The sequence below is a fragment of the Oncorhynchus gorbuscha genome, linkage group LG21, assembly GCF_021184085.1.
Source record: "Oncorhynchus gorbuscha isolate QuinsamMale2020 ecotype Even-year linkage group LG21, OgorEven_v1.0, whole genome shotgun sequence".
NCBI classification, from domain to species: Eukaryota; Metazoa; Chordata; class Actinopteri; order Salmoniformes; family Salmonidae; genus Oncorhynchus; species Oncorhynchus gorbuscha.
Window position 1 is genome coordinate 29,964,817 of NC_060193.1, and position 25,454 is coordinate 29,990,270.

Sequence of the window (25,454 nt, forward strand, 5' to 3'; positions counted from 1 at the left end):
GCTGGTCATTTATGAACATTTGAACATCTTGGCCACGTTCTGTTATAATCTCCACCTGGCACAGCCAGAAGAGGACTGGCCACCCCACATATGCTCTCTCTAATTCTCTCTTTCTTTCTCTCTCTCGGAGGACCTGAGCCCTAGGACCGTGCCCCAGGACTACCTGACATGATGGCTCCTTGCTGTCCCCAGTCCATCTGACTGTGCTGCTGCTCCAGTTTCAACTGTTCTGCCTTATTATTATTTGACCATGCTGGTCATTTATGAACATTTGAACATCTTGGTCATGTTCTGTTATAATCTCTACCCGGCACAGCCAGAAGAGGACTGGCCACCCCACATAGCCCGGTTCCTCTCTAGGTTTCTTCCTAGGTTTTGGCCTTTCTAGGGAGTTTTTCCTAGCCACCGTGCTTTTACACCTGCATTGTTTGCTGTTTGGGGTTTTAGGCTGGGTTTCTGTACAGCACTTTGAGATATCAGCTGATGTACGAAGGGCTATATAAATAAATTTGATTTGATTTGATTTGATTTGATTTACCATTTGATTTTCACCAGGACAATGACCCAGCACACCTCGAGGCTACGTAAGGGCTATTTGACCAAGAAAGAAAGTGATGGTGTGCTTCATCAGATGACCTGGCCTCCAAAATCACCCGACCTCAACCCAATTGAGATGGTTTGGGATGAGTTGGACTGCAGAGTGAAGGAAAAACAACCAACAAGTTTTCAGCATATATGAAGAACTCCAAGCATTCCAGGTGAAGCTTCTTGAGATAATGCCAATAATGTGCAAAGCTTTCATCAAGGCATAGGGTGGCTACTTTGAATAATCTAAAATAAATTTTGATTTAACACTTTTTTGGTTACTACATGATTCCATATGTGTTATTTCATAGTGTTGATGGCTTCACTAATATTCTTCAATGTAGATAATAGTAAAATAAAGAAAACCCTTGAATGAGTAGGTGTGTCCAAACTTTTGACTGGTACTGTATGTCAAGTGTGTCTAAGTGGTACTTATTGATACACAACCATGTGGAAACATACCACATACAACATGTTGAATACCGTATTACATCAGTGTCCTCCACAGGGCATCAGAGTGCACTACTCCACACTGTGCAGCATCTCCCGTTTGACAAGCAGTTTGGCATGTGAATGAGAATCCTAATTGCGTTCATCTTGCCCATCCCCTCCTAGCTAAACTGGAAGAGGCCCTTTTTCCCACCCCGACCACACCCACCCATCAGCTAATGCGACTCTAATTGGGTGATAAGATTTTAGGTCAGAGTGCAACCCCTAGTCCAGAGCCCTACGCCCCTATTTTTAACAAGTTTTCTCCTCCTCTCTGTTGGTCAAATCAAATCAAATGTTATTTGTCATATGCTTACTTACAAGCCCTTAACCAACAATGCAGTTTTAAGATAAATACCCCCCCCAAAATAAATAAAAGTAACAAATTAATTAAAGAGCAGCAGTAAAATAACAATAGCGAGGCTATGTACAGGGGGTACCGGTACAGAGTCAGTGTGCGGTGGCACCGGTTAGTGGAGGTAATTGAGTAATATGTAGGTATAGTTATTAAAGTGACTATGCATAGATAATAACAGAGAGTAGCAGCATAATAAAGGGGGAGGGGCAATGCAAATAGCCTGGGTAGCCATTCGATTAGATGTTCAAGAGTCTTATGGCTTGGGGGCAGAAGCTGTTTAGAAGCCTCTTGGACCTAGCCTTGGGTCTCCGGTACCGCTTTCTGTGCGGTAGCAGAGAGAACAGTCTATGACTAGGGTGTCGGAAGTCTTTGACAATTTTTAAGGCCTCCCTCTGACACCACCTGGTATAGAGGTCCTGGGTGGCAGGAAGCTTAGCCCCAGTGATGTACTGGGTCGTACGCACTACCCTCTGTAGTGAATTGTGGTCGGAGGCCGAGCAGTTGCCATACCAGGTAGTGATGCAACCCGTCAGGATGCTCTCGATGGTGCAACTGTAGAACCTTTTGAGGATCTGAGGACCCATGCCAAATATTTTCGGTCTCCTGAGGGAGAATAGGTTTTGTCTTGCCCTCTTCACGACTGTCTTCTTGTGCTTGGATCATGATAGTTTGTTGGTAATGTGGACACCAAGGAACTTGAAGCTCTCAACCTGCTCCACTAAAGCCCCGTCGATGAGAATGGGGACGTGCTTAGTCCTCCTTTTCCTGTAGTCCACAATTATCTCCTTTGTTTTGATAACGTTGAGGGAGAGGTTTTTGTCCTGGCACCACATGGCCAGCTCTCTGACCTCCTCCCTATAGTCTGTCTCATCGTTGTCAGTGATCAGGCCTACCACTATTGTGTCATCGGCAAACTTAATGATGGTGTTGGAGTCGTGCCTGGCCGTGCAGTCATGAGTGAACAGGGAGTAAAGGAGGAGACTGAGCACGCACCCCTGAGGGGCTCCAGTGTTGAGGATCAGCGTGGCGGATGTGTTGTTACCTAGTCTTAACACCTGGGGGCGACCCTTCCGGAAGTCCAGGATCCAGTTGCAGAGGGAGGTGTTTAGTCCCAGGGTCCTTAATTAGTGATGAGCTTTAAGGACACTATAGTGTTGAACACTGAGCTGTAGTCAATGAATAGCATTCTCACATAGGTGTTTCTTTTGTCAAGGTGGGAAAGGGCAGTGTGGAGTGGAATAGAGATAGCATCATCTGTGGATCTGTTGGGGCGGTATGCAAATTGTAGTGTGTCTAGGTTTTTTGGGATAATGGTGTTAATGTGAGCCATGACCAGGCTTTCAAAGCAATTCATGGCTACAGACGTGAGTGCTACGGTCGGTAGTAATTTAGGAAGGTTACCTTAGTGTTCTTGGGCACATGGACTATGGTGGATTGCTTGAAACATGTTGGTATTACAGATTCAGACAGGGAGAGGTTGAAAATGTCAGTAAAGACACTTGCCAGTTGGTCAGCGCATGCTCGGAGTCCACGTCCTGGTAAGCCCGCCGGCCTTGTGAATGTTGACCTGTTTTAAAGGTCTTACTCACATTGGCTGCGGCGAGCATGATCACACAGCTGATGCTCTCATGCATGTTTCAGTGTTACTTGTAACTTATTAAGTATCAGCCATCGCCTCCCGGGTGTTGCAGTGGTTAAGGGTGCTGTACTGTAGCGCCAGCTGTGCCATCAGAGTTCCTGGGTTTGCGCCCAGGCTCTGTCGTAACTGGCTGCGACCGGGAAGTCCGTGGGGCGACACACAATTGGCCTAGCATCGTCCGGGTTAGGGAGGGCTTGGTCGGTAGGGAAATCGCGAACCAGCGACTGCTGTGGCGGGCCGGGCGCAGTGCGCGCTAACCAAGGTTGCTAGGTGCACAGTGTTTCCTCTGACACATTGGTGTGGCTGGCTTCCGGGTTGGATGCGTGCTGTGTTAAGAAGCAGTGCGGCTTGGTTGGGTTGTGTATCGGAGGATGCATGACTTTCAACCTTCGTCTCTGAGACAAGATAGTAGCTACTACAACAATTGGATACCATGAAATTGGGGAGAAAAAGGGGTAAAATAAAAAATAAAAATAAAATAAAAAAAGTATCAGCCATCGTTGCCATTAATGCTCGTTAGTGCTAGTTTGACCACCAGACGGGAATTTTGAGAAGCATTTTACTTTTTTTAACATTGGCTGTACTAGAAAATATAAAACCTTTTTTTGTAAGGACAGGGTATACGGGATTGATTTTAAGAAATGTAGCTTAATTTGATTAATATTGTGATGTTTCTATTCCAAGAAAAACTAAACCCTCAGGGTAATCCTAACCTTTCAACACCATAATTGTAGTCTAACCAACACCCAAACAAATATTCAGTGAAAATAAAACGAATTTATTTATCAAGACCAGTCAAGACAAATAAAGTTTGATTTGATTTGACCACAGATTTAAGCCGGTTGTTGTCTGCGCCGCCCACAGGATTACGTATTCATCTCAGCTGTAGTACTGAGGGAAATTGAAACAAAATTTCCTTTAGATGGAGGCACCAGTGGTGGAATTGGATGGATTGGGAATTAGGGGTTGGGGGGGGTTTGATATTGAGTAGTGGGAGGGGTTAAACATGGTAGGAAGTGATTGGGTTAGTGGGGGAGTGGGGGAAGGGGTTGTTTAGTTGCTATCGCTTGTGATGCATGTGCTTAGGGGCGGGGTCTGGATCTCTGATACACCATATTAACATTGCTTCCCATTGGGCAAACTAAGAGAATGTGTTTATTGGCAGATAATTCAGGTTTGCAAGCATTAAAAACACAATGGAAGGAGACATGAGTAAATTACATGGAGGATAAGGTTAATAGGGCTAATTCATTGTTATTCGATTATACTTGCCTTTTTTAATGGAAGGTCTCGTGTCCACATTATTCGTGTCTGGTCTATAGTGATGGGTCTAACCTATAGTCAAGTGTGTGTGATGGGGTGTGACAAGGCTTGGAGAGGGATATTAATGGTCCGATCATGTAAATGTTTTATAGACGATGGGGGTGACTCTGCAGAAATAGACTTTGAAGAAGCTCTGAAGGAGTCCGTACTTCTGGTTTGAGTAACTCATTTGTACGGCTCGTTTAACGCTCTCTGCAGTTGGATCCTTCTCCTCAGTTAGTTGGAAGTGGTTGAAACAATTTAATTGCCCCCTCTTCACACGTTTACACAATAAGCCTCCAGACTTCTGAGTCTTATAATTGCCCTGCAGTAAAAGGTCTGAAATTGCTTCATTTTTTTTTGTTTAATTTATTCTTAGAGAATAGTTTACCATGGTTGTGTGGTTCTTTACAATGAAGTGTGTTTACTCCCTGCATGGGCTAACATATTCCAGTGAATGAGAAATATTTGGCCGACATTTTGAAACAGGGTGGGCATTGTTAGTACCGTCACAATGCCAAGTCACATGTTCAGACCAGAGAGAACGGGCACATTTACCTCACATTTACAGAACACATACAGGATCACACACACACACACACACACACACACACACACACACACACACACACACACACACACACACACACACACACACACACACACACACACACACACACACACACACACACACACACACACACACACACACACACACACACACACACACATCTCGAAATGCAGCTGAGTAGCATCTCACAAGCTCACAAAAGATCTGACAAACACCTAGTTAGGCCTCTCTCAGCTGAGATCAATCACTATGGTGGATCTGGGGGTGAATGAATTACAAATCCTGAACCCTGAGAGCGAGATCAATTCAATAAAAAGATCTGGCTCTGCCTTTAATTTGCCGCCCAGCTTCACCCAATCAATAATCAGTGCTATAGGCTTCACTGTGACACACAGAGGACAAGATTCACACAACACAATACATTTAAGTAGCTATTGTGTGACTGCTGAAGTTCATACTAGCTCTCCGACTGGAGAGGTTGGGAGTTATAACCTTTCCCCACTCCCCTTCATGACATCAGGTTAAGTCAGCACCACGCACTAAGTCATGGTCACCCTCAGCGTGATAACACCCCTCATCGCCAGGGGTAGCCTCTGACCCTCATGAGAGCGCATTCCAGAGCAACCAGGAGGCTACTGTACCTCCCCCACCCCCTCATCTGTTTTGGCACGCCACCCTCCCGCCGGTCGGTCGGACCACCCCCGTTCCCATGCATATCTAGGCTGGTGGGTGTAAATATAGCTGGAATTAGCAATGGGCCAGTGTTAGCGCTTAGCGGCAGTAGTAGATTGTGCTCCTAGAGGGGGACAAGGAAAGCTGGCGAGGCTGACAGGCAGAGTGGGTTTGCTGGGCAAAAGGTAGCATCTTAGCCCACCTGTGGATGTAGCATCTAGCCGTTAGCGCTCTAGGGGTGGATGGGGGAAAAAAAGATACAGAACTGGATTTTTTTGTGGATTTACTAGAGCAACTTTACCTGCTTTTGTTGGTTTGTTTCCATTTGATGACGCCTGGCTTCGCAGACACTGGGATTGTGACTAGCGGTTGCCATGGGCAACGCAGCAATGTGTAAGGTGTGTGAGGCTGAAAAGGGTTTGAAAGCCAATGGGAGTCAACCCAAGATGGACCACATTCTACCAGAGTCAGACTACTACTGCTTTGAACAACATCCTGAGCCTGAGCCAAAACCCCAAATACTGGTAAGACTTGGGGCATAACATAGGCAAAACATTTCTGAGGTGTGTTAGAAGAATTGTGTGAAATTCCAGGCCACTCCTGCCTTAGGTCTCCAGTCTCTTGCTTATTTTCTTTGTACTGTAGCTCTTTAAAAATAGCTCTTGTATCTTTTTCCCACCTCGGGTAAACCCATCGACTAACCTTGTTGTGTTTTTTATAGTAATATTCTCCCCTCCATTACACCGATGCGGGGAATAGTGTGGTGTACTTGTTTACAGTGTTTACAGACTACAGCATATTGAAAGTACTCACCAAAGAAGAAACCGTTATTTCAACTCACCTTCCCCCAGGGGGGAAGAAATCTGCCCAATCCTGCTATGCTCAAAGGTTTTGCCACATCAAAGAGGTGTGGACAGAGTTACCGACAGCGAAGCAAACCAAGCGATGGGATACAAAAATAAAGCCAGTCGAGTGCCAGGCCAGATACGTCTAGGCAGCTGTGTCATACAGAGTGGTGTGAGAGAGCAGTACCACAGCGATCTGTAATTGGACAGAGCTGCCTGTGAGGACGTTGTGACTCAGATGACCTAGCGACCCATAGTGACTCCTCTACCAGCAGAGAATCATTGCCTGGAAAGAGAGAAAGGGAGAGAGATAGAGAATCGAGAGAGCCCTGAACATCTATACCTGTGTAAGAGAGGATGAAGCTGTGAGAGAGAAAAAACATAATTCTGAAAGGGGGATATCGACCCCCCCCGCTCAGCACTATTTTCTTCAAAACAATTATAGTGTGTGAAAGGTGCGTGAAAGCAGGATAAATCAATTGCTTTGGAGAATGTGAGAATTCATTGTGTCCAGTATGTAATTCATGATAAATAGGAGGATTGTGGGTGAGAGGGAGGAAGAGAGAGAGAGCGCTATTTGTGCTAAAGGTATGCGAAACTGCTAAAGGCAGTTCTTAATGTACAATTTATTTGTTTGTGAGCCTTGCATTTTATTCTGAGACTTAGTATTTCCATAATTGATATTGATTTCCATCCCTCCCTACAGTACAGTATAATGTACTGCTCTGTGCTAGCTGCAGTTGTGTTGTGTTCAATGTCCCACATTTCCAGAGCAATGACCAGTATATTCCAATTCCCCTGGAGTGTCTCCTCCTATCACCTCACATCACACTCCACACTCATACCATGCCTGCTGAGATCAAGGACATGATGTGACTTAGAGGAGTACTGTAAGAGTTAGGGGTGTGCCGACATGGCCATACTCGTATTGCGTAATCGTAGCCGTAAGTTGACAGTTGATTGTCGGATCGGATGATACTCGTAATTGGAATAGACAGAAGTGTTTTAATATGCCTAAATAGATGTTGGCAAAAGAAACTATATACACAAAAGTATGTGGTCAAATTAGTGGATTGATCTATTTCAGCCACACCCGTTGCTGACAGGTGTATAATATCGAGCACACAGCCATGCAATCTCCATAGACAAACATTGGCAGTAAAATGGCCTTAATGAAGAGCTCAGTGATTTTCAACGTGGCACCATCATAGGATGCCACCTTTCCAACATTTCAGTTTGTCAAATGTATGCCCTGCTGGAGCTGCTCTGGGTCAGCTGTAAGTGCTGGTAATTGTGAAGTGGAAACGTCTAGGAGCAACAACGGTTCAGCCGTGACGTGGTAGGCCACACAAGCTCACGGAACGGGACCGCTTGGTGCTGAAGCACGTAGCGCGTAACAATCAAATCAAATCAAATCAAATCAAATTTTATTTGTCACATACACATGGTTAGCAGATGTTAATGCGAGTGTAGCGAAATGCTTGTGCTTCTAGTTCCGACAATGCAGTGATAACCAACAAGTAATCTAAATAACAATTCCAAAACTACTGTCTTATACACAGTGTAAGGGGATAAGGAACATGTACATAAGGATATATGAATGAGTGATGGTACAGAGCAGCATACAGTAGATGGTATCGAGTACAGTATATACATATGAGATGAGTGTGTAGACAAAGTAAACAAAGTGGCATAGTTAAAGTGGCTAGTGATACATGTGTTACATAAGGATGCAGTCGATGTTGTAGAGTACAGTATATACATATGCATATGAGATGAATAATGTAGGGTAAGTAACATTATATAAGGTAGCATTGTTTAAAGTGGCTAGTGATGATTGTGTCTGTGATATTTACATCATTTCCATCAATTCCCATTATTAAAATGGCTGGAGTTGGGTCAGTGTCAATGACAGTGTGTTGGCAGCAGCCACTCAATGTTAGTGGTGGCTATTTAACAGTCTGATGGCCTTGAGATAGAAGCTGTTTTTCAGTCTCTCGGTCCCAGCTTTGATGCACCTGTACTGACCTCGCCTTCTGGATGATAGCGGGGTGAACAGGCAGTGGTTCGGGTGGTTGATGTCCTTGATGATCTTTATGGCCTTCCTGTAACAACGGGTGGTGAGGTGTCCTGGAGGGCAGGTAGTTTGCCCCCGGTGATGCGTTGTGCAGTCCTCACTACCCTCTGGAGAGGCACGGTTGAGGGCGGAGCAGTTTACCAGGCGGTGATACAGCCCGCCAGGACTCGATTGTGCATCTGTAGAAGTTTGTGAGTGCTTTTGGTGACAAGCCGAATTTTTTCAGCCTCCTGAGGTTGAATAGGCGCTGCTGCGCCTTCTTCACGACGCTGTCAGTGTGAGTGGACCAATTCAGTTTGTCTGTGATGTGTATGCCGAGGAACTTAAAACTAGCTACCCTCTCCACTACTGTTCCATCGATGTGGATAGGGGGTCCTCAGTTGCAACACTCACTCCCGAGTTCCAAACTGCCTCAACACAAGAACTGTTCGTCGGGAGCTTCATAAAATGGGTTCCCATGGCCGAGCAGCCGCACACAAGATCACCATGTCCAATGCCAAGCGTCAGCTGGAGTGGTGTAAAGCTTGCCGCAATTGGAGTCTGGATCAGTGGAAATGCGTTTTCTGGAGTGATGAATCACACTTCACCATCTGGCAGTCTGATGGATAAATCTGGGTTTGGCGGATGCCAGGAGAACGCTACCCGTCCCAATGCATTGTGTCTGTGTCTGTGTGTCCTCTTCTTGCAGTGGGCAGTTTGCTGTCACTCACTCAGAATGCACATTAGCATTTCATATTTTTCCCTACCCTTGCCACACTTGTTAGATATAATGCACATTGATAGCTTGATGGCAAACGTCCTCGACATGTGATTTATTTTAGTAGCAGGCAGTATAGTAGCAGGCAGTAGCAATTTAAATGATCAGACTGAAAACATGCGAGGAAAAGTGAACGGGTGAAATTAGGAGAAATAAAGCTTCACTCTATCCAATCAGAGCAACAGGATCAACGTACAGCCCACCATTTTTCTTTACAGACAGGCAAACTAGCCAGTTCAGGTATTTAGACCGCTCACATGACTGACTTGACCGTATGGTTTAGAAACTCTGTTACTGACTGACATGAGAAAGATGCTTGGATCATAATTGTATCCAGAAAATTGCCCATATCCGTTACGATACTTGTTTTGACCGACTACTCGGCATAGCCCTCGTAAGAGTGTAGCCTGGCGTATTTGTGCAAGTGGCTGGTGTTAGCTAAGAGCAGGGTCGTGTTGCTAGCGCATGCCAGATCTTACAATGCCTGGATAGGTATTTTATGTATCAGCTAACCACATCATATGTTATAGCAATCTGGTGCCCGACGGCACAGTTGATGACATGGCACACAACCATTGGTTGATGCATGCAACGTCTGCGCAGGGGGACACGACCTATGCCTTCAACTTGACCCCTGACCTTTCCACCCCCTTGATAGTTAGCTCTCGTGCTCTTTGTCACTAAGTGGACTGTGGAATCTCTAGTACACATTGTGATGTTTTTTTCCTGCTTTTCACACCGTCTGTACAAAGTGTTTTAGCCTTGAAATAGCTAGCAATGTAACATTTTAAATCAGAAGATGTGGTTTATAAGTTATCCTTCAGTGGCGTATAGCAAGGCTTTGTTATCCCTGCAAGGATAATACAGCATCCTTGTGCTCTCAATAAAATATTGTATGTTGTTTACCCTCACCTACAATGTTTTTTATGGTGTTCTCGGTCAGCAACACACACTATCTTGCCTCAATCTGTCATGCCTCAGTGAAAGCATTAGCCTCTGCTGGTGAATTTAGAGTAGGTCTAAATTTAGTGTCCCTAACGAAGCTGGGCCTAGTGCTGATTTACTATATGCGAATGAGTCCTCAGGGAGAGCCGTGGTTGGCCAGGATGCTCTGGCGGCCAGCTATATCCTGTTTTGGCATTGGCCCAGAAATGTTGGGCCCAGCTGATGTTGATGACACTGATTGCTAATGAGGGGGGCTCCCAGGATGAACCAATCACGAGGTGGTAACATCTCACAGCATGCATAAACAATTACAGAAGACAGGAGATCCTAGCCAATACATCAAACCGCATGCTTCCATTATGTCACCTTGATCTTGAAGCCTTTGAATATGTGGTGAGTTGATGTTATCATAATGTACAGCTTCCTATTGAATGTTTCCTTGTTTTTCATTGAGTCGAATGAGGTTCGATAGAATTCCATTTGGAAGCCTCATGTGTGATGAAGTCCGATGGTTTCTGTTACTGTAATTTAATTATTCCAATATATTTTCATTAATTTAGTTCCATTCATCTATTTTATGAGAATTTGTAAGATTCTTGTTTGCATAAAATAGATGGAGACCAGTCTTATCAATAATAGGTAACATAATTTATTTTCGGAGCGCGCTGCCACGTTACCATGAGCAACAGTTCATATACAATAACATGACGTAATTTCATTGCTTCTAGAATGAATCCACTCCTCCCGACCTAGAATTAAGTGAGTTTAAAAGTTCATTCCAACTCACTAACACACTCACAGGTCACACAACATAACTGAATTAACTTTTGACCCCTCACCATTATCGATCACCACTTAGCTGACAGTTCTAATTAACAGAAAACCTAGGAATGCACTCACTGCCTTATCTAAAACACCCCAGAGCTAAGTTTTGTCGGTTCAACCATAGGTTAACGACCCTATCTGCTTACTTAACCCACTCCTCTCCAGACTAGTTTGGAATGGTGTTCGTTATATTTAATTTCTCTTTGTCCGTGTCACACAATCCCATCTTATGAACTCATATTGTTAATCAGATATAATAAAACAGAGTATAATTTACTTAGTTACAGTTCCATTTAAAATGAGAATATTGTTTAGTCATTTAATCATAATATTCATAGGGTATTAAAAGCTGAACTCGGGGTATGTGGTGGTAACGATCAAGGTTCCATGGATACTGCAGTCCACTTGAATGTGATGACATAGTAAACATCACATACTGTAATTACAGTATGTCTGCGCAGATAGTGGCTGTGCATGCCAGGCAGCCCAAATGAGGGTTTAATGTAAAATACACACACACATGCATGCCCACACGAACACACACAAGGCACACACACACACAAGGCACACACACACACAAGGCACACACACACACACACACACACACACACACACACACACACACACACACACACACACACACACACACACACACACACACACACACACACACACACACACACACACACACACACACACACACACACACACACACACACACACACACACACACACACAGTTGGTGAACCTGGCGTTAATTAAGGAAATGTTAACATTGACGCCCGTCTCTTAGTCCTAGGTACCAGTGGTGTGACATGGTTGCTGTGTACAACAGATACCCAGTAAACACTGTTGTCTGTTGATATGATAGGCTGTCATGATGTCCAAGAATAGAAGGTGTTCTTCCATTGGAGTGTGGGATTTTGTACACCAGCAAAAGACAAGGGTACAGTTGCCTTATCTGTGAATAAGCGCGTGTCACAGTGTGTGTGCGTGTTTGTGTATGTGTGTGCATGCGTGCGTGTGTGTGGTGTGTGTGTTTCTGTGTATGTGTGAGAATGATAATGTTCCTGTAAGAGCCTGTGGAGCACGTGATGCATGTTAGGAGGGTTTTTTAAGGGCGACAACTTAATCACGCTAGGCTGTGGTGGTTGTGGCTTAGGGCAGTGCGGTGACCCACACACACGGCTGAGATGTTCTATCTTTGGTAGAGGGGACCAGGTTAGGTTAGTGCCTAGGTACATCTGTATCACACATGAGGTTGCTGAGTGTGTTACAAGCCTGTACTTCCCCTATCAGCACTGGTGTAATGTTGAGTGAGTTTGCCACATTACAAGTCTGAAAAATGGCTCTTATGGTAAAATAAAGTAGTTAATATGAGCTGTGTGAACTCTTAGGTTCCACCGCACCCCAGAGAGAGAAATAGAGAGAGAGAAAAAAAACTGTTGTCATGGTTACCAAGAGAGGCAGGGCCGCTTGTCTCCATGGTAACTGGGAGGGCCGGGCATGTTTCCAACAGCATTGGTCGTTGGACGGTCGTCATGGGATACAATATTTACTTTATTTATAATGTAAATTCTCCACACACATTCTACTCTGTGTAAATTATTGTTTTATGCAATCTCAGTTTAGGGAGGCGTTTGAAGCTGAAATGACATGGTCAGTAATGTGATGTCACGCTTCACGGGTTCGGTTGAAATTCCCAGTGATATACAGGACCAGTCAAAGGTTTGACCACAACTAGAGTTTTTCTTTATTTGTACTACATTTACATTTACATTTAAGTCATTTAGCAGACACTCTTATCCAGAGCGACTTACAAATTGGTGCATTCACCTTATGACATCCAGTGGAACAGTCACTTTACAATAGTGCATCTAAAACTTAAGGGGGGGGTGAGAGGGATTACTTATCCTATCCTAGGTATTCCTTAAAGAGGTGGGGTTTCAGGTGTCTCCGGAAGGTGGTGATTGACTCCGCTGTCCTGGCGTCGTGAGGGAGTTTGTTCCACCATTGGGGGGCCAGGGCAGCGAACAGTTTTGACTGGGCTGAGCGGGAGCTGTACTTCCTCAGTGGTAGGGAGGCGAGCAGGCCAGAGGTGGATGAACGCAGTGCCCTTGTTTGGGTGTAGGGCCTGATCAGAGCCTGAAGGTACTGAGGTGCCGTTCCCCTCACAGCTCCGTAGGCAAGCACCATGGTCTTGTAGCGGATGCGAGCTTCAACTGGAAGCCAGTGGAGAGAACGGAGGAGCGGGGTGACGTGAGAGAACTTGGGAAGGTTGAACACCAGACGGGCTGCGGCATTCTGGATGAGTTGAAGGGGTTTAATGGCACAGGCAGGGAGCCCAGCCAACAGCGAGTTGCAGTAATCCAGACGGGAGATGACAAGTGCCTGGATTAGGACCTGCGCCGCTTCCTGTGTGAGGCAGGGTCGTACTCTGCGGATGTTGTAGAGCATGAACCTACAGGAACGGGCCACCGCCTTGATGTTGGTTGAGAACGACAGGGTGTTGTCCAGGATCACGCCAAGGTTCTTGGCGCTCTGGGAGGAGGACACAATGGAGTACTATTTTCTACATTGTAGAATAACAGGGAAGACTTCAAAACTATGAAATAACACACATGAAATCATGCAGTAACCAAAAAAGGGTTAGATAAATCAATATATATTTTATATTTGAGATTCTTTAAAGTAGCCAACCTTTGCCTTGATGACAGCTTTGCACACTCTTGGCATTCTCTCCACCAGCTTCATGAGGTAGTCACCTGGAATGCATTTCAAGTAACAGGTGTGCCTTGTTAAAAGTTAATTTGTTGAATATAATTCCTTCTTAATGCGTTTGAACCAATCAGTTGTGTTGTGACAAGGTAGGGGTGGTATACAGAAGATAGGCCTATTTGGTAAAAGACAAAGTCCATATTATGGCAAGAACAGCTCAAATAAGCAAAGAGAAACAACAGTCCATCATAACTTTAAGACATGAAGGTCAGTCAATCCGGAACATTTCAAGAACCTTGAAAGTTTCTTCAAGTGCAGTCGCAAAAACCATCAAGCGCTATGATGAAACTGCCTCTCATGAGGACAGCCACAGGAAAGGAAGACCCAGAGTTACCTCTGCTGCAGAAGTTAAGTTCATTAGAGTTACCAGCTTCAGAAATTGCAGCCCAAAAATATGCTTCACTGATTTTATGTAACAGAAACATCTCAACATCAACTGTTCAGAGGAGACTGCGTGAATCAGGCCTTGAATCAGGTCAAATTGCTGTAAAGAAACCACTACAAATGAACACCAATAAGAAGCAGAGACTTGCTTGGGCCAAGAAACACAAGCAATTAGACTGTTATAAATCTGTCCTTTGGTCTGATGAGTCCAAATGTGAGATTTTTGGTTCCAACCACCGAGTCTTTGTGAGACACAGAGTAGGTGAACGGATGATCTCCGCATGTGTGGTTCCCACCGTGAAGCATGGAGGAGGAGGTGTGATGGTGTGGGGGTGCTTTGCAGGTGACACTGTCAGTGATTTATTTAAAATTCAAGGCATACTTAACCAGCATCCTTGGGATGCCCCTACCCTAAACGTAACCCATACCGTAACCCATTTTTAAATGTCAACTTCAATTGGGGTGACGTCAGAGTTGGACGTCTCCAGGATTCCGGATAGCAAGGACCATCAAAGAATGTGTGTGCAACCTGGTCGACTAATATACCTCCATATTAAGGTAGTGTGATGAATCTAATTGGAGGCAATATCAGCTGATACGACACTCGTGTTTCCTGTATGAACCTGCTGTGCTTGATTTATTAATGAAGGGTAACACAGTAAGAAGTGTTCATTTTGTCTCTGTAAAGAATGGCTTTTGAATGAACACATTTATACCAAAGACCTTCATATCTGATTAAGTTACCTCCTTCCCACTCTCTGTTTTTCCAATCTCTCTCTCTCTCTCTCTCTCTCTCTCTCTCTCTCTCTCTCTCTCTCTCTCTCTCTCTCTCTCTCTCTCTCTCTCTCTCTCTCTCTCTCTACTCTCTACTCTCTACCTCTCCTTAATATCACGACTCCACGTAGGAGTGTTCATTCACCCGCAAAGCCATAAAACCCTCTCTTTTCTTAATTCATTCTCATCTCTCCACCCTCTCTGCCTTTGCATAATGTGACTCGGCAGCTAGGAATCTGACTGGGGATTTGATCTGTATTTTCTACTCCTCTGTCCTGTGGGCCTAATGGTACCATTGTATAATGTAGCTGAGTAGAATTCTGACACTGTCTTCCAGTCTGTGTACACGGGCACACTATTGCGGCTTTGAGATGACCACACGTCCCTTCTCTGATATCCATATGTGGTTTGTACAGAGAGACAGTGAGAAACATTATTCAGCAAGAAATGGTAATATGATTCATAAAAACAAAATGGCTGCTACTCATTAACTTCTTACATGTTGAAGTGGTTCCCTTAGGTGAGCTGTAAATGCTGCTCTTTAACATGCAAGGTGCAGAGGTTTGATATTAAAGGGAATTTGGTTGGTGTAACAATACCATCCTACCCCTGTGGGCTGGCTGGACAACCCACAGGCTGTTCCTCTGGACCTCTCCTTCTGTCAGATATATAGAGCAGAGATATCCCTCCCTAGAGAAATCATCTGAGCACGTCTCCAGGAGATCTCAGGAGACCCCCCCCCCCCTCTCCCTCAGTCTGGGATAAGGTATCAGTCTCATTGGAGGTGTGAGACACACTTACAGACAGTGCAGTCGGCTTGTATCACTATATACAGTACCAGTCAAATGTTTGGCCACATCTACTCCTTCCAGGGATTTTTTCCTCATTTTTTAAAACTATTTTCTACATTGTAGAATGATAGTGAAGACATCAAAACTATGAAATAACACATATGGAATCATGTAGTAACCAAAAAAGTGTTAAATCAAAATATAGATTTTTATATTTGAGATTCTTCAAAGTAGCCACCCTTTGCCTTGATGACAGCTATGCACACTCTTGGCATTCTGTCAACCAGCTTCATGAGGTAGTCACCCGGAATGCATTTCAATTAACAGGTGTGCCTTGTTAAAAGTTAATTTGTGGAATTTCGTTTGAGCCAATCAGTTGTGTTGTGACAAGGTAGGGTGGTATACAGAAGATAGGCCTATTTGGTAAAAGACAAAGTCCATATTAAGTGCAGCACAAATAAGCAAAGAGAAACGACAGTCCATTATTACTTTAGGACATGAAGGTGGCTTTAGGACATGAATACGGAAAATTTAAAGTGCAGTCGCAAAAACCATCAAGTGCTATGATGAAACTGTCTCTCATGAGGACTGCCACAGGAAAGGAAGACACAGAGTTACCTCTGCTGAAGATGATGAGTTCATTAGAGTTACCAGCCTCAGAAATTGCAGCCCAAATAAATGCAGTAACAGACACATCTGTGTAACAGACACATCTCACAGACACATCTAAACATCAACTGTTAGGAGGAGACTGCATGAATCAGGCCTTCGTGGTCGAATTGCTGCAAAGAAACCACTACTAAAGGACACCAATAAGAAGAAGAGACTTGCTTGTGTCAAGAAACACAAGCAATGGACATCAGACCAGTGGAAATCTGTCCTTTGGTCTGATGAATCAAAATGTGAGATTTTTGGTTCCAATTGCCTTGTCTTCGTGAGACACAGAGTAGGTGAATGAATGATCTCCGCATGTGTGGTTCTCACCATGAAGTATGGAGGAAGAGGTGTGATGGTGTGTGGGTGCTTTGCTGGTGACAATGTCAGTGATTTATTTAGAATTCAAGGTACACTTAACCAGCATGGCTACCACAGCATTCTGGAGTGATACGCCATCACATCTGGTTTGCACTTATGGGACTATCATTTGGTTTTCAACAGGACAATGACCAAAAACACACATCCAGGCTGTGTAAGGGCTATTTGACCAAGATGGCGAGTAATGCAGTGCTTCATCAGATGACCTGGCCTCCACAATCACCAGACCTCAACCCCATTAATGATTTAGGATGAGTTGGACCGTAGACTGAAGGAAAAGCAGCCAACAAGTGCCCAGCATATGTGGGAACTCCTTCAAGACTGTAGGAAAAGCATTCCAGGTGAAGCTGGTTGAGGGAGTACCAAGAGTGTGCAAACCTTTCATCAAGGCAAAACGTGGCTTGTTTGAAGAATCTCAAATATAAAATATATTTTGATTTGTTTAACACTTTTTTTGCTTACTACAAGATTCCATTTGTGTTATTTCATAGTTTTGAAGTCTTCACTCTTATTCTACAATGTAGAAAATAGTAAAAGTGAAGAAAAACCCTTGAATGAGTAGGTGTGTCCAAACCTTTGACTAGAACTGTCATATACACTGCTCAAAAAAATAAAGGGAACACTAAAATAGTACATGCTAGATCTGAATGAATGAAATATTCTTATTAAATACTTTTTTCTTTACATAGTTGAATGTGCTGACAACAAAATCACACAAAAATTAATCAAATTTATCAACCCATGGAGGTCTGGATTTGGAGAAAACCACACTACAGGCTGATCCAACTTTGATGTAATGTCCTTAAAACAAGTCAAAATGAGGCTCAGTAGTGTGTGTGGCCTCCACGTGCCTGTATGACCTCCCTACAACTCCTGGGCATGCTCCTGATGAGGTGGCGGATGGTCTCCTGATGGATCTCCTCCCAGACCTGGACTAAAGCATCCGCCAACTTCTGGACAGTCTGTGGTGCAGTCGTTGGTGGATGGAGCGAGACATGATGTCCCAGATGTGCTCAATTGGATTCAGGTCTGGGGAAGGGGCGGGCCAGTCCATAGCATCAATGCCTACCTCTTGCAGGAACTGCTGACACACTCCAGCCACATGAGGTCTAGCATTGTCTTGCATTAGGAGGAACCCAGGGCCAACCACACCAGCATATGGTCTCACAAGGGGTCTGAGGATCTCATCTCGGTACCTAATAGCAGTCAGGCAACTGGCGAGCACATGGAGGGCTGTGCGGCCCCCCAAAGAAATGGCACCCCACACCATGACTGACCCACCGCCAAACCGGTCATGCTGGAAGATGTTGCAGGCAGCAGAACGTTCTCCACGGCGTCTCCAGACTCTGTCACGTCTGTCACATGTGCTCAGTGTGAACCTGCTTTCATCTGTGAAGAGCACAGGGTGCCAGTGGCGAATTTGCCAATCTCGGTGTTCTCTGGCAAATGTCAAACGTCCTGCACGGTGTTGGGCTGTAAACACCCACCTGTGGACGTCAAGCCCTCATACCACCCTCATGGAGTCTGTTTCTGACCGTTTGAGCAGACACATGCACATTTGTGGCCTGCTGGAGGTCATTTTGCAGGGCTCTGGCAGTGCTCCTCCTGCTCCTCCTTGCACAAAGGCGGAATTAGCGGTCCTGCTGCTGAGTTGTTGCCCTCCTACGGCATCTTCCACGTCTCCTGATGTACTGGCCTGTCTCCTGGTAGCGCCTCCATGCTCTGGACACTACGCTGACAGACACAGCAAACCTTCTTGCCACAGCTCACATTGATGTGCCATCCTGGATGAGCTGCACTACCTGAGCCACTTGTGTGGGTTGTAGACTCCGTCTCATGCTACCACTAGAGTGAAAAGCACCGCCAGCATTCAAAAGTGACCAGAACATCAGCCAGGAAGCATAGGAACTGAGAAGCGGTCTGTGGTCACCACCTGCAGAACCACTCGTTTATTGGGGGTGTCTTGCTAATTGCCTATAATTTCCACCTGTTGTCTATTCCATTTGCACAACAGCATGTGAAATTTATTGTCAATCAGTGTTGCTTCCTAAGTGAACAGTTTGATTTCACCGAAGTGTGATTGACTTGGAGTTACATTGTGTTGTTTAAGTGTTCCCTTTATTTTTTTGAGCAGTGTATATATATATATGTATATGTATATGTATTCACTCACAGAGCTCAACTCGCCATCCTGCTTCTTAGTCTCACGATTTCGCTCCTGTTTGGTTGTGCTGCGTATTGTTGTGTCCGGTCTGAATGATGCAGTGCAGTTCTCTGCAGCATCCACACACAGAACCGCTGCTGCAGGTTAAACCAGGACAAATCATCACAACGTGTCTCTCATTACTGCCCTTAGATACGTTGTAAAGCATTGGTCAGTAACTGGGGGCACGGTAATTCTTCATACGTATGCATTCACTTATGCAGTTCGGTATAACATAGGCTATGGCTGACTGTACATCAGACACAGTCAGTCATAGTCGTGGAGTTTCTCTCACGGTCCTTTTCTTATCGGCCCTCTCATCATACAGTGTAAAGTACTCCCCACATTTACAGATCTGAGTGTGTTTTAAACCATGAACAAGCTCAGAGTTTGTGTTACAGTCCAGAGTATGTATTAACTGGGTCCGGAGTCTCTGTACTGCAGTGTAAGTGAATGAGTGACAGATTGGGTCAGAGGAGTGGGCATATCCTCGGTCTGGGTTTGGGCTGAGCTGTGCTGCGCTGCGTGCTGGAACTATCTCTGGCTCTGTCGCCCTCGCTGAGTGTCTCTGGGAGATAGCTAGCCTTGCTAGCAAGAACACTACTTCAATCAGGTTCCCCGTTACCAGCACAGGCTGGTTGTCAGGGAGCAGGACTACTTTAGGGAGTACATTCTACCCCCTACTCACAGAGGAGAGAGGAAGCTGTGGTTCTGCAGTTCTGTGTCTGTATGTGTGTGCCAGGGTGTGTTTTGGGAACGAGAGGGGAAACGCTGACTTACTGCCGCTACAATCGAAAGTTTAGGTCCGTCTCCAGCTTAGTCTGCCTCAGTGAACAAAAGTAGAGGACATTCCCTCAGTTGTATTCCTGTGTGTAACATTATACACTATTTCACTCAGATTGGAAAATGCTGATTCAGTGCAGGTGTTGATGACTGCAGAAAATGAGTGACACTGCCACCAGGCTCCGTAGGGACTTCTAATTAGTTTTTGTCTTTGAGTCTCAGGGGCTGTTTTGCCTGTGCAGGTTGGCATAATTGGCATTAAAGTGTGTCCCACCACTCAAACAAGTGGTAGAGTGCCGTATGCTAAGCAGTCACTCAATCTATTCTAGAAGTAATAAAAACGGACCTATTTCAAAGCAGTTCAAAACAGCGGTTACGTTGGGCCAACGTTGTTCGAAATGGGTTCTAACATTGTTCTAACGTATTTATTCTGTTTGTTCTTCTCCAGTCGGACAGCAACACCAGCTTCTTACGAGCGGCAAGGGCGGGGAACATCGACAAGGTTCTGGAGTACCTGAAGGGGGGAGTGGACATAGGCACCTGTAATCAGGTAAGAGACTAGTGGACATGCACACACGCATGCGCACATGTGTACACGGGCGCCATGAATAACAAGAAAAAGATTTGTGATAACTCAGAACCCGATTTACGGTACACAGGACACGTCATTTGTTTTGTCTTGATTGTGCCGTTCATGGGTCTCTGTGGCTGTGGGTCTCTGTGGAGCCAAAATGGTGGCCAGTTCTCTCTCTCAGTCACCCAGGCGATCAATCTTACACCTTGTGTTCAATAACTCATTTAGCTCTTGGGATCTCTCCTTTGATCATCAGTCCTAATTGCAATCTGTCTACGGTGTGAGGGTTGCCGTTCTATCTCTGTCCATTGGGAGGAATGAGGCTTACTGTACTGTACCGTATGTGTACTACCAAAACATAACATTGATTCAACTCTCTATAGCAAAAGTAACTTCAAATAAATGACTAATCTCTGGGAGCTATGGTAACCACGCAATGTGATCAGTGTGGGTTGGCCTGTTAGTGATTAAACACAAAACATTTGACTGTTTGGCTGTATTCCTAATCACTACACTCGAGTCTCTACAATTAACATTGTTCTCCGATTCAGAGAGGGAGGGGCCCAGTCTCCTTGAGCGCTGTGTATTTGCCGTTCTCTCTAAAATGCCATCATTGTCATCTTGAAGGAGGCTGTCAGCGTGATTACATTAGGAGTAAAGATCCTCTGTCATTCAGGGTTCATTATTAAACAGGCGCTTTTGCAAGGCAATACTTTTACGTAACACGGCCATGTCTGACAATCGCTTTCACTGAGCAAATCTAGGACACGGAATGTCAATGTGCTTCCCTTTATAAAGAAAACAGGCTAAATCAAAGTTTTGATTTGTCTTGTTTTCTTGTATGTTTCTGTCAGTAAGATCAACACCAAAATGGTGTATTTTAAATACTACCAATATTAACATTGAAAAATCAATGAATCAATAACATCTGAATCCGTCACTCTGAATCTATAACTCTGACCTCTCGTGAATCCACCAATGCGTCTCCTTTAGGTAAAATCAGCAGAATGTTAAGTATATAGATGGAAGGAGGGATAAAACAAGAGGAGAAGAGGTAAGGGTGAGGAGTGTAGTTGAAAATGAAAGTCAATGAACTAAGTAGGCCAGACCCCGCTTCTATTGCATTGGTGTATATGAGAGACACCCAGTGAAGTAGAACGGGATTGATGTTTATTTTGCGATAGAGTACCACAGCAGTCAAACAAGGCAATGGTTCCAAACGTTTTTTTTTTTTTTTGTCATACATTTTTATCATAGAGGATTGTAGAAACACTTACAATTAGGGCTTTGTTTCCTATAGGCCTACCCTGGCATGATAACCGTGTAAATCTCTCTTGGACAAGGTGACTTTTATCAATATATGTGCTTGTATTTACCCCCCCAAAAATGAAATGATAATTAGCTGCTAATGTGGCTATCGTAAAGAACTCAAATATGTTTTCACTGGCTACGGCTAGAGATTCAGGTGTCATTTGGTTAGCTAGCAAGAAATGTGAATCGCTTTGCTAGTTAGCTAGCTATGCTGAACTTGAATGACTGTTATCCACAGTTAGTCTCTTAGCTGTCAATGAAATGTATTTGGCATCAATCAAATGGGCGGGCAGGCAGGCAAATTCCCATTCATAGATTCCGGTCTTGGACAAGACAGATGTTTTTATTAGGTTTTATTTCCTGCAGTGTCTATTAATTGTCCAAACGCATGGCCTCTTTCCCACTCTATATTGCTCTAGAATTTTCACAAATGCCTCACTATATGTAATTCCCAAACATTCTATGAATTAACGAAAACGTGAAGATGACCATATCTAAGTGCTCGCTTGTCAGGAAATGCAATATAAAAAGGTGTCATATTCTTCCTGGGGGTCTATATGAACAGATTTGAATAAGATTTCTCTCTCTCTCTCTCTCTCTCTCTCTCTCTCTCTCTCTCTCTCTCTCTCTCTCTCTCTCTCTCTCTCTCTCTCTCTCTCTCTCTCTCTCTCTCTCTCTCTCTCTCTCTCTCTCAATATCCTGCCTCTATTCCTAATTAAACCTGTGGGATGTGACAAAGTCTACTATATCCCATTGTAGAAATTACATTTGCATAGATTTACTGCTATTGATCATCCCAGTGTCATACCAGCTACAGTTGAAGTCGGAAGTTTACATACACTAAGGTTGGAGTCATTAAAACTCATTTTTCAACCACTCCACAAATGTCTTGTTAACAAACTATAGTTTTGGCAAGTTGGTTAGGACATCTACTTTGTGCATGACACAAATAATTTGAATATTTCACTTATAATTCACTGGATCACAATTCCAGTGGGTCAGAAGTTTACATACACTAAGTTGACTGTGCCTTTAAACAGATTGAAAATTTCCAGAAAATGATGTCATGGCTTTAGAAGCTTCTGATAGGCTAATTGACATAATTTGAGTCAATTGGAGGTGTACCTGTGGATGTATTTCAAGGCCTACTTTCAAACTCAGTGTCTCCTTGCTTGACATCGTGGGAAAATCAAAATAAATCAGCCAGGACCTCAGAAAATAAATTGTAGACCTCCACAAGTCTGGTTCACCCTTGGGGGAAATTTCCAAACGCCTGAAGGTACCACGTTCATCTGTACAAGCGATAGTACGCTAGTATAAACACCATGGGACCAAGCAGCCATCATATGACTCAGGAAGGAGACGCGTTCTGTACTTTGGTGCGAAAAGATGAATGTACTTTGGTGCGAAAAGTGCAAATCAATCACAGAACAACAGCAAAGGACCTTGTGAAGATGTTGGAGGAAACAGGTACAAAAGTATCTATATCCACAGTAAAACAAGTCCTATATCGACATAACCTGAAAGGCCTCTCAGCAAGGAAGAAGCCACTGCTCCAAAACCGCCATAAAAAAGCCAGACTACAGTTTGCAACTGCACATGGGGACAAAGATCGTCCTTTTTGGAGAAATGTCCTCTGGTCTGATGAAAAAAAAAAATCTCTTTAGCCATAATGCCCATCGTTCTGTTTGGAGGAAAAAGGAGGAGGCTAGCAAGCCGAACAACACCATCCCAACCGTGAAGCACGGGGGTTGCAGCATCATGTTGTGGGGGTGCTTTGCTGCAGGAGGGACTGGTGCACACAAAATAGATGGCGTCATGAGAAAGGAAAATGATGTGGATATATTGAAGCAACATCTTAAGTTCTTATGGCTGCCATTCATGAAATCACAAGTGCAATATAGGAAAACACAGCTTAGCCTTTTGTTAATCCACCTGTCATGTCAGATTTTGAAAATATGCTTTACAGCGAAAGCAATCCAAGAGTTTGTGTAAGTTTATCGATCGCTCGACAAAACATTATGTACAACTAGCATCAAGTAGCTTGGTCACGAAAATCAGAAAAGCAATCAAATTAATCGGTTACCTTTGATGATCTTCGGATGTTTTCACTCACGAGACTCCCAGTTACACAATAAATGTTCTGTTTGTTCCATAAAGATTATTTTTATATCCAAAATACCTCCATTTGTTTGGCACGTTCAGAAATCCACATGAAAGAGTGGTCACGACAACGCAGACAAATTCCAAATAGTTTCCGTAATGTCCACAGAAACATGTCAAACGTTTTTTATAATCAATACTCAGGTTGTTTTTAAAAATATATAATCGATAATATATCAACCGCAACTTTCTTTATCAGTAGGAGAGGCAGAGACAATGGCTGCCCAAACTCTGTTACACATATAAAACGCTACTAGCACCCGGCCATACAATGACGCGATGTTATCGTTCTCGCTCATTTTTCAAAATAAAAGCCTGAAACTATGTCTAGAGACTGTTGACACCTTGAGGAAGCGATAGGAAAATGAATCTGGTTCATATCCCTTTAAATGGAGCAAAGGCAGGCTATGGAACATGGAGTTTTGAAAATAGAAGCCACTTCCTGGTTTGATTTTCCTCAGGGTTTCGCCTGCAATATCAGTTCTGTTATACTCACAGACAATATTTTGACAGTTTTGGAAATTTGCATATATATGCATATATTAGCAACTGAGACTTAGGAGCAGGCCGTTTAGTTTGGGCAACTTATTCATCCAAGCTACTCAATACCCCCAGCCATAAGAAGTTAAGACATCAGTCAGGAAGTTAAAGCTTGGTCGCAAATGGGTCTTCCAAATGGACATTGACCCCAAGCATAATTCCAAAGTTGTGGCAAAATCACTAAAGGATAGCAAAGTTAAGGTATTGGAGTGGCCAAATCCCTGACCTCAGTCCTAAAGGAAATTTGTGGGCAGAACTGAAAAAGCATGTGCGAGCAAGGAGGCCTTACAAACCTGACTCAGTTACACCAGCTCTGTCAGGAGGAATGGCCCAAAATTCACCCAACTTATTGTGGGCTACCCAAAATGTTTGACTCTAGTTAAACAATTTAAGGCAATGCTACCAAATACTAATTGAGTGTATGTAAACTTCTGACCCACGACACGCAGGTTAAAATATCAAAACAAACTCTGAAACAATTATATTAATTTGGGTGCAGGTCGAAAAGCATTAAACATGTATGGCAATTTAGCTAGTTAGTTTGCACTTGCTAGCTAATTTGTCATATTTAGCTAGCTTGCTGTTGCTAGCTCATTTGTCCTGGGATATAAACATCGAGTTGTGATTTTACCTGAAATGCACAAGGTCCTCTACTCCGCCAAATAATCCACACATAAAACTGTCAACCGAATCGTTTCTATTTTCTAATTCATCTCTCTTCCTTCCAGGCCTTTTCTTCTCTTGACTTTATATTTATATATTGCAACTGACCTCGTTCGTCTTTCAGTCACCCACGTGGGTATAAACAATGAGGAGATGGCACGTGGGTACATGCTTCTATAAACCAATGAGGAGATTGGAGAGGCAGGAGAGGCAGGACTTGCAGCGCCCTCTGCGTCTGCAACACAGACTCTTGTTGGCGCGCACGAGCAGTGTGGGTGTAATAATTGAATAACATAGATTTCTACGTTTATTTTGCAATGCTCGTGCACGTGACGTGAGCGGTGTAGTCAGCCTGTAAGGTGTATGTAAACTCCAGATTTCAACTGTAGT

At 44.0% G+C, this 25,454-nt stretch overlaps 1 protein-coding gene across 4 annotated transcripts in view; it reads left to right on the top strand.

The window, feature by feature from the left end:
* The window catches only part of LOC124007949 (ankyrin-2-like), a 280,314-nt gene that overhangs the window by 164,819 nt on the left and 90,041 nt on the right, over positions 1 to 25,454 (top strand). For all 4 annotated transcript variants that reach the window (XM_046318844.1, XM_046318845.1, XM_046318846.1 and 1 more), the window contains exon 2: positions 20,262 to 20,363. In XM_046318844.1, the coding sequence (XP_046174800.1) occupies positions 20,262 to 20,363 (102 nt within the window). The remainder of the gene's footprint in view (positions 1 to 20,261; positions 20,364 to 25,454) is intronic.